This window comes from Entelurus aequoreus, linkage group LG23 (assembly GCF_033978785.1).
Source record: "Entelurus aequoreus isolate RoL-2023_Sb linkage group LG23, RoL_Eaeq_v1.1, whole genome shotgun sequence".
Classification (NCBI taxonomy): Eukaryota; Metazoa; Chordata; class Actinopteri; order Syngnathiformes; family Syngnathidae; genus Entelurus; species Entelurus aequoreus.
This window is the reverse complement of record NC_084753.1, coordinates 44,970,344-44,980,149: the sequence shown is the minus strand read 5'-3', so window position 1 is coordinate 44,980,149 and position 9,806 is coordinate 44,970,344. Positions and strand designations below refer to the sequence as shown.

At 42.8% G+C, this 9,806-nt stretch overlaps 1 protein-coding gene across 6 annotated transcripts in view; it reads right to left on the bottom strand.

Annotated features, from left to right (window-relative positions):
* Nucleotides 1-5,210: 5,210 nt before the first annotated feature.
* galcb (galactosylceramidase b) overlaps nt 5,211-9,806 on the bottom strand; it is a 51,159-nt gene continuing 46,563 nt past the window's right edge. For 5 of the 6 annotated variants that reach the window (XM_062034736.1, XM_062034734.1, XM_062034737.1 and 2 more), the window contains one exon: nt 5,211-6,052. In XM_062034736.1, coding sequence (XP_061890720.1) covers nt 5,985-6,052 — 68 coding nt within the window. In that variant the 3' untranslated portion in view covers nt 5,211-5,984. The remainder of the gene's footprint in view (nt 6,053-9,806) is intronic. The other variant, XM_062034735.1, reaches the window with a different exon arrangement.

Below are 9,806 nucleotides of genomic sequence, written 5' to 3'. Positions count from 1 at the left end.
CTTTATATTTGTCAGAACCATCAATGTTATTCTTAATTGCATAGACCCATCTACCCCCCACTACGTCTTTACCCACAGGTAAGTTGGTCAGGGTAAATGTGTTATTCTCTCTGAGTGACTGCATTTCGTCATTCATTGCATTAACCCACTTTTCTGAATTAGTTGAGTTTACAGCTTCCCTGAAGGTCAGGGGTACATCACACATGACTCTATAACAATAGTCCATGCTAAAATGTGTCTGGTCATCACTATCCACTTCACATGTATAATCTTTTAAATATTCTGGTGGTCTCCTATCTCTGGTAAGATAACGTGTAGTGTCCTGTGCTGGACTGCCCTCAGGTTTTGTCACTGGACTCTGAACATGGGGACTTCTCTGAGCTCGACCTGGACTCCTCTGTGCATGGTCTGGACTCGCATGTCTATGCCTAGTCTCCTTTTTCACCCCAAAGTCATCATCATCGTCATAAACAGGCGTTGTGTCAGTCTGAGTCTGCTGCTCAGTAATCTTCCTGCATGAAAATTTCACAAGTCTGTGCTTTTTCACTCTATGAGTGCCAGGATAATAGACTATGTAGGCCGGGCTATTTTTGTCATATCCTACAAAAATACCCTCTTCACACCTTGACTCTAGCTTTGTCTTGTCCTGTTTATATGCATAACATGTTGACCCAAACTTTTGCATTCTAGATACATTTGGTCTTTTTCCAGTCAACAGTTGGTAAGGAGTCTTTTTAGTGCGTCTGTTAAAACACCTATTTCTAATGACAGCAGCTGTCTGCACTGCATATGTCCACAAACACTTAGGTAACTCGCTCTCTATGAGCATACACCTAGCCATGTCAAATAAGGTTCGCCAACTGCGTTCAGCAGTACCGTTTTGATGCGGCGAGTACGGTGCCGACGTCTCATGTCGGATTCTATTAGTACGAAGCAGTGTTTGGTAATTCTTACCAGTGAATTCCGTACCCATATCAGACCTAATACATCTGACCTTCCCATAAGGGGCTACGTCTGCTAAGAACTTTTCAGTTGCTTGGACTGTGTCACTCTTATTTTTAAGAAAATAAGTAAACATTGCACTGGAATAATCATCCGTAAAACATAATGCATATTTATGCCCATCCTTAGACTCTGTGGCTATTGGTCCTGCTAAATCAGTGTGTACCAAATCTAGAGGAGCTTTGGCCCTCATATCAGGCTTCCTGTTTCTAGTTTGGACAAACTTGCCTTGTGTACAGACATCACATTGTAATGTTGACTTGTCTACTTTACCTTTAATAGTCATACCAGAAACAACATTTTGTAATTGTTCTACATCTGCATAATTACAGTGACCTAGGATCTCATGCCATGTCTGTAAATCATTACATCCCATACACTGGTCATCACATTCATTTTTCTCCACTGTGTGTAAATAGTACAATCTATTGTGTTCATGGATATAGAATTGTGTACCGTTTCTGTGTTGTAGGACGTCTTCACCCTCCTTGAAGATGACGGTTGCTCCGCTGGCAGTAGCTGCTTTCACAGAAAAGATGTCCTGCGGGTATGAAGGCACAAACAGTGCATCTTTCAGCACTGTGCGTCGGTGGCGTCCTGCGCTGTCCACCAAATACACCTCTGCATCTCCTCTGCGCTCGGCGACCCCTTTGCTCCTGGTTCCATCGGCCAGCTCCACACAGTGAGTTTCTGCCTGGAACCCGTCGTCAAAGGATTTGAACCTTGACACGTCGGTGATGATGTGAGAAGTGGCTCCTGTGTCCACCATCAGACCTTTTCCTCTGACACCAGATCCGCGTCGGATGTCTCTGCGTCCACTTTGGATGTCTCCGCGTCGGATGTCTCTGCGTCCACTTTGGATGTCTCTGCGTCGGATGTCTCCGCGTCCACTTTGGATGTCTCTGCGTCGGATGTCTCCGCGTCCTCGCTGGATGTCTCCGCGTCGGATGTCTCCGGCAACGAACGCGTAGTCATTGTCCTCCACTGCCTCGGAGACCCCTCGGGCGTTGTCTCGCCTCTGTCTCCGTCTGCAGGTTGCGTCACGGTGTGTGTTGCTCCTACAGTGGCTGCACCACTGTGTTTGTTCACATGAGGTGGATTTGTGACCTCGTTGGCCACACCTGAAGCAAACAATATTGTCCACACTCCCCGTCCAGCGAGTCCCACTAGCACTGGCCGTAGCAGGTTTGCCCCTCGGCTGAACTCGGGCCTTCATGACGTTGTCCTCTGATGCAGTCGTGCCGCGTAGTTTCTCTGTATCCTCATAGCTGCGGAGTTTTGTCTTGAATTCTGCAAACGAGAGTGTCCTCTCACTCTGCGTAACGTGGATTGAGAACGGTTTGTATGATTCTGGTAATCCCTTCAAAACCATAGCTATTAAAAGCCCATCACTCAAAACCTCTTCCGCGTTTCTCAATGCAGTAATTGCAGTCTCTGCACGTATCATATATTCAGTCACACTTTCACTGCTCAACTTTTGCAGTGAAGTAAGTTCAGTATACAAACTGATTACACGTGGCTTCCCTTTACCTGCGTAGTATCCCCTCAGGATTTTCAACGCCTCGCGCCCATTGTCTGCTGCCTCCCTCATTACAAGGGACAGACTCTTATCGTCGAGGAATTGTATGAGCTCCGCGTAGGCTTCACCATTCTTTTCTGCATCTGCAGCGCGGACAGCAGCCGTTGCTCCTTCTGCTGGCGGTGTCAAGATTGTGTCTCTTAGTTTCTGTAGGCGAAGGTGGCCTAAAAATTTGGTCTCCCATAATTCATAGTTCTTTTCGTCTCCGTCAAAGACGAGTCGATACCATCGACCACCACCAGTACCTCCATCTCTACAAGCCATGGTGCTAGTAGTAGTAGCCTACTACTAAAACTAAGACACGCCGTTTTATCTCGGTGGCTCACCGGTAAAATAAATATCCTCTTGGGTAAACTCGACCTGGGCCCACAACCTATTAACAGAGTTAAACGAACGGTACCCAAGAACCTAAACTAACACTGAATGAGGAGCAAACAAATACGCAGCAGGCGGCAGGTAATGTGAAAAGGGAAGAACAAAAATTTATTAGCACCTGTGCAGCACATATACAATCAGGGCATGTCACGTGACCAGCAAGTGGCCAATCAGTCATTGAGAGCACAAGAGACAATACGTCAACAGAAATGTACTCTGCTCATTTTGTATGTGCCGTGCATGAATACATTTGTAATAAACAAGGACTACTTTTTATTGCTGCATTCTTCCATAAAGTCAATATTAGGCATGAGATGACTGGAAGAATTCAATGTTGTTTTTAGAGTTTTACTGCTGTGCTTACTGCCAGTTATAGAATGATACCACTAGTAAACATCTCATATTCATCTCCTTCGGCAATTGCTGCCACTTTACCCACAATGCACTCCTTTGGGGGGTTACGTTGATCAGAATCCACTCCTTGTGCAAGTGTTTCAGCATCTTATCCCATTCCATTCCATTCACCGCCATGTTTACAAGCACTTGCCTCGTCATGTGGGTACTAAACACTTCATACCTTTCCATCCTGCGCCTTAAATCGTCAGTAGTTTGCGCTTCTGGAGCCACCAATGGTTCAACTTGCACTTACCCATCCAATGCAAGTCATTCAGCTTTACCGTGGCCTTTAGTTGACTTTTCTCCACTGCCATGCTGACCCCGCCACGTGTTGATCCTTGGATGTGGGTTTAGAGCAGGGGTGTGCACACTACGGCCCCACCGGCGTATTCACAGACGGGCCAAACAAAACACAGAAGTGAGTAGCAGTGTATTCATATCATATACAAATAGCCAGGGGTCTGATACCATTTTTTTACCAATGTACCTCAACAGCATTGACTTATATGACCCAATCCAAACAACCTTCCCTAGTCATGGTGCATCAAGCAGTACAAAAAGGCAACAAACATGGTCACACATATCACAATCTGCTCATTGAACTTTGTGGACATTATGAAAAAATGTCCAACACCATAAAGAAAGAAAAAATCATCAAAATTACACCCGTTTACCGTAATTTCCGGACTATAAGCCGCTACTTTTCCCCCTCGTTCTGGTCCCTGCGGCTTATACAAGGGTGCGGCTTATTTACGGCCTGTTCTTCTCTGACACAGACGAAGAGGAAGACGATGACACAATGATTAAAGACTGACTTTTCATATACCGGTAGGCTGGTTATTTTGATAACGTACAGGCGAGCACTTTGTATTACTTTGCAGCGTTGTATTATTTGTACTCTGCACGAATGCTGTTCGCCATGTCAAAGATGTGAAAGTTTGATTGAAAGATTTATTGTTAATAAATGGGACGCTTTGCGTTCCCAAACAGTCATCTCTGTCCCGACAATCCCCTCCGTGGTAGCAGGAACCCCTATATACTACGCTAATTACACATCAAAACCCTGCGCCTTATAGTCGGGTGCGGCTTATATATGGAGAAATCTGTATTTTCCCCTCAATTTAGCTGGTGCGGCTTATAGTCAGGTGCGGCTTATAGTCGGGTGCGGCTTATATATGGAGCAATCTGTATTTTCCCCTCAATTTAGCTGGTGAGGCTTATAGTCGGGTGCGGCTTATAGTCGGGTGCGGCTTATATATGGAGCAATCTGTATTTTCCCCTCAATTTAGCTGGTGCGGCTTATAGTCGGGTGCGGTTTATATATGGAGCAATCTGTGTTTTCCCCTCAATTTAGCTGGTGCGGCTTATAGTCGGGTGCGGCTTATAGTCGGGTGCGGCTTATATATGGAGCAATCTGTATTTTCCCCTCAATTTAGCTGGTGAGGCTTATAGTCGGGTGCGGCTTATAGTCGGGTGCGGCTTATATATGGAGCAATCTGTATTTTCCCCTCAATTTAGCTGGTGCGGCTTATAGTCGGGTGCGGTTTATATATGGAGCAATCTGTGTTTTCCCCTCAATTTAGCTGGTGCGGCTTATAGTCGGGTGCGGCTTATATATGGAGCAATCTGTATTTTCCCCTCAATTTAGCTGGTGCGGCTTATAGTCAGGTGCGGCTTATAGTCGGGTGCAGCTTATATATGGAGCAATCTGTATTTTCCCCTCAATTTAGCTGGTGCGGCTTATAGTCAGGTGCGGCTTATATATGGAGCAATCTGTATTTTCCCCTCAGTTTAGCTGGTGCGGCTTATAGTCAGGTGCGGCTTATATATGGAGCAATCTGTATTTTTCCCTCAATTTAGCTGGTGCGGCTTATAGTCGGGTGCGGTTTATATATGGAGCAATCTGTATTTCCCCCTCAATTTAGCTGGTGCGGCTTATAGTCGGGTGCGGCTTATATATGGAGCAATCTGTATTTTCCCCTCAATTTAGCTGGTGCGGCTTATAGTCAGGTGCGGCTTATAGTCGGGTGCGGCTTATATGTGGAGCAATCTGTATTTTCCCCTCAATTTAGCTGGTGCGGCTTATAGTCGGGTGCGGCTTATAGTCCGGAAATTACGGTAAATCCATTACAAAGCATGATGGGAAAAATGCAAACAGTCTTTGATTTGATTGATTAACAAACTTTAAGGAGGTCGTCACAGAAGTAAACAATGTAGGAGTCAAACGTTCACAATAATATTCATTATTAGTTATACATCCATTATTTACATATACTGCATACATACACCTGGTCTTTGGCCACTGAATGTGGATCCTGGGATATGGAAGGTGTAAGTTGTCTGGCAGGTTTACCAGTTGGACTTACCAGCCTACAGTTTGGACTTGGGAAGCAAAGTCTCAGAGAAGAGTTTGGACTTCAACAAGTTGCTGTAAAGCAGGATGAGATGGGTGATCCCGGAAGGACCGGGGTATTATTTAGCCTTCATCAAAACTCTTCATTGGCGACTCGCGAGTCTGCAGTCCATCACAATGAAACGAAGGCTTGTTTATGAGGATTCTTGTGCCTGGACAGCAAAGTTGTCAAACTGAGCCAGTTGAAAGGAGCGTGTCCCTATGGCAGCCCACCCGTTCTCAGGGGTCTGGACCACAGCATCCTTCCACAGTACATGTCCATTCAGCTCTCCCCATGCAGATTGACCCTGGACACAATCATTGATATTACTTTCACTATTCAAACACTTGCATGAAACTCAGAGTGCAACACTTTTCCCTTTCTAGTTTTTTTTGATTGATTGATTGCAACTTTTATTAGTAGATTGCACAGTACAGTACATATTCCGTACAATTGACCACTAAATGGTAACACCCCAATAATTTGTTCTACTTGTTTAAGCCGGGGTCCACGTTAATCAATTAAAGGCCTACTGAAATCATTTTTTTTAATTTAAACGGGGATAGCAGATCCATTCTATGTGTCATACTTGATCATTTCGCGATATTGCCATATTTTTGCTGAAAGGATTTAGTAGAGAACATCGACGATAAAGTTGGCAACTTTTGCTCGCTGATAAAAAAAAGCCTTGCCTGTAGCGGAAGTAGCGTGACGTCACAGGAGCTAGTATTCCTCACAATTCCCCGTTGTTTACAATGGAGCGAGAGAGATTCGGACCCAGAAAGTGACGATTACCCCATTAATTTGAGCGAGGATGAAAGATTCATGGATGAGGAACGTTACAGTGAAGGACTAGAGAGGCAGTGCAGGACGTATCTTTTTTCGCTCTGAGCGTAACTTAGGTACAAGCTGGCTCATTGGATTCCACACTCTCTCCTTTTTCTATTGTGGATCACGGATTTGTATTTGAAACCACCTGGGATACTATATCCTCTTGAAAATGAGAGTCCAGAACGCCAAATGGACATTCAGTGACTTTTATCTCCACGACAATACATCGGCGAAACGCTTTAGCTACGAGCTAATGTGATAGCATCTTGCTTTAACTGCATATAGAAACAAAAGAAATAAACCCCTGACGGGAAGTATAGATAGAAAATCAACAATACTATTAAACCGTGGACATGTAAATACACGGTTAATGCTTTCCAGGCTGGCGAAGGTTAACAATGCTGTGCTAACGACGCCATTGAAGCTAACTTAGCAACTTAGCAACGGGACCTCACAGAGCTATGCTAAAAACATTAGCTCTCCACCTACGCCAGCCAGCCCTCATCTACTCCTCAACACCCGTGCTCACCTGCGTTCCAGCGATCGGCAGAAGGACGAAGGACTTCACCCGATGCGTTTGGCGGCCCGGAGACGTAGGAAGTCAAGGTGAGGTCGGCGGCTAGCGCGGCTAGCGCTCCAACAAAGTCCTCCTGGTTGTGTTGCTGTAGTCCGCTGCTAATACACCGATCCCACCTACAACTGTCTTCTTTGCAGCCTTCATTGTTCATTAAACAAATTGCAAAAGATGTCCAGAATACTGTGGAATTATGAAATGAAAACAGAGCTTTTTGTATAGGATTCTACGGGGTACCATAACTTCCGTTACTCGGACTTCGTCACGCGCATACGTCATCATACCGCGACGTTTCAGCCGGATATTTCCCGGGAAGTTTTAAAAGTCACTTTATAAGTTAACCCGGCCGTATTGGCATGTGTTGCAATGTTAAGATTTCTTCATTGATATATAAACTATCAGACTGCGTGGTCGCTAGTAGTGGCTTTCAGTAGGCCTTTAATGGTAATGTTACTAAACCTGGTCTTCTTGTACTGGACCTCACACCTGCTAGCTCTGATTATCATGTCTTTGTATATATATATATATATATATATATATATATATATATATATATATATATATATGTATATATATATATATATATATATATATATGTATATATATATATATATATATATATATATATATATATATATATATATATATATATACATATATATATATATATATACAATCTCCTGAGGATTGAGGAAACCCCTCATGAAACAGGCCTGTAGAGATGAAATAGTCTTGTGAATTTTCCCCCACACATACATATTACGCTCTACCACGGTATCGAGCACAATTTTTTTGGATAATCTAATTAAGACTAGGGCTGCAACAACTAATCGATTAAAATCGATTATAAAAATAGTTGCCGATTAATTTAGTCATCGATTCGTTGGATCTATGCTATGCGCATGCGCAGAGGCTTTTAATTTAAAAAAATTAAAAAAATTAATAAACCTTTATTTATAAACTGCAACATGTACAAACAGCTGAGAAACAATAATCAAAATAAGTATGGTGCCAGTATGCTGTTTTTTTTCAATAAAATACTGGAAAGGATAGAAATGTAGTTTGTCTCTTTTATCCGATTATTAATCGATTAATCGAAGTAATAATCGACAGATTAACCGATTATCAAATTAATCGTTAGTTGCAGCCCTAATTAAGACATATATATACATATATATATAGTTCTTATCTCTGTCCATGTGATGTCAGATGACACAAAAATGGAGCTGTTTGGCCACAATATGTTTGGAAGAGAAAAGGTGAGGCCTTTAATCCCAGGAACACCATGCCTACCGTCAAGCATGGTGGTGATAGTATTATGCTCTGGGCCTGCCAATGGAACTGCTGCTTTAAATGGGACAATGAAAAAGGAGGATGACCTCCAAATTGTTCAGGACAAGCTAAAATCATCAGCCCGGAGGTTGGGTCTTGTTGGGTGTTCCAACAGGACAATGACGTCAAAAGTGGTAAAGGAATGGCTAAATCAGGCTAGAATGAAGGTTTTAGAATGACTTAAAGGTGTAGACAATGCTGAAGAAACAAGTCCATGTCAGGAAAAGCAACACATTTAGCTGAACTGCAGCAATTTAGTGGTCAAGCAGAAGCTTGTGGATGGCTACCAAAAGTGTCTTATTGCAGGTCAACTTGCCAAGGAAGCAAATATTAACATTGCTGTATGTATACTTTTGATTAGTCACATTTTCAGTAGACACATAATAAATTCATCAAAGAAGCAAACTTATGAATGTTTTTAGTGAGCAACAAGTATGTGCTCCAATCACTACATCACAACAACAACAAGTATGTGCTCCAATCACTACATCACAACAACAACAAGTATGTGCTCCAATCACTACATCACAACAACAACAAGTATGTGCTCCAATCACTACATCACAACAACAACAAGTATGTGCTCCAATCACTACATCACAACAACAACAAGTATGTGCTCCAATCACTACATCACAACAACAACAAGTATGTGCTACAATCACTACATCACAACAACAACAAGTATGTGCTCCAATCACTACATCACAACAACAACAAGTATGTGCTCCAATCACTACATCACAACAACAACAAGTATGTGCTCCAATCACTACATCACAACAACAACAAGTATGTGCTCCAATCACTACATCACAACAACAACAAGTATGTGCTCCAATCACTACATCACAACAACAACAAGTATGTGCTCCAATCACTACATCACAACAACAACAAGTATGTGCTCCAATCACTACATCACAACAACAACAAGTATGTGCTCCAATCACTACATCACAACAACAACAAGTATGTGCTCCAATCACTACATCACAACAACAAGTATGTGCTCCAATCACTACATCACAACAACAACAAGTATGTGCTCCAATCACTACATCACAACAACAACAAGTATGTGCTCCAATCACTACATCACAACAACAAGTATGTGCTCCAATCACTACATCACAACAACAACAAGTATGTGCTCCAATCACTACATCACTACATCACAACAAGTATGTGCTCCAATCACTACATCACAACAACAAGTATGTGCTCCAATCACTACATCACAACAACAACAAGTATGTGCTCCAATCACTACATCACTACATCACAACAAGTATGTGCTCCAATCACTACATCACAACAACAA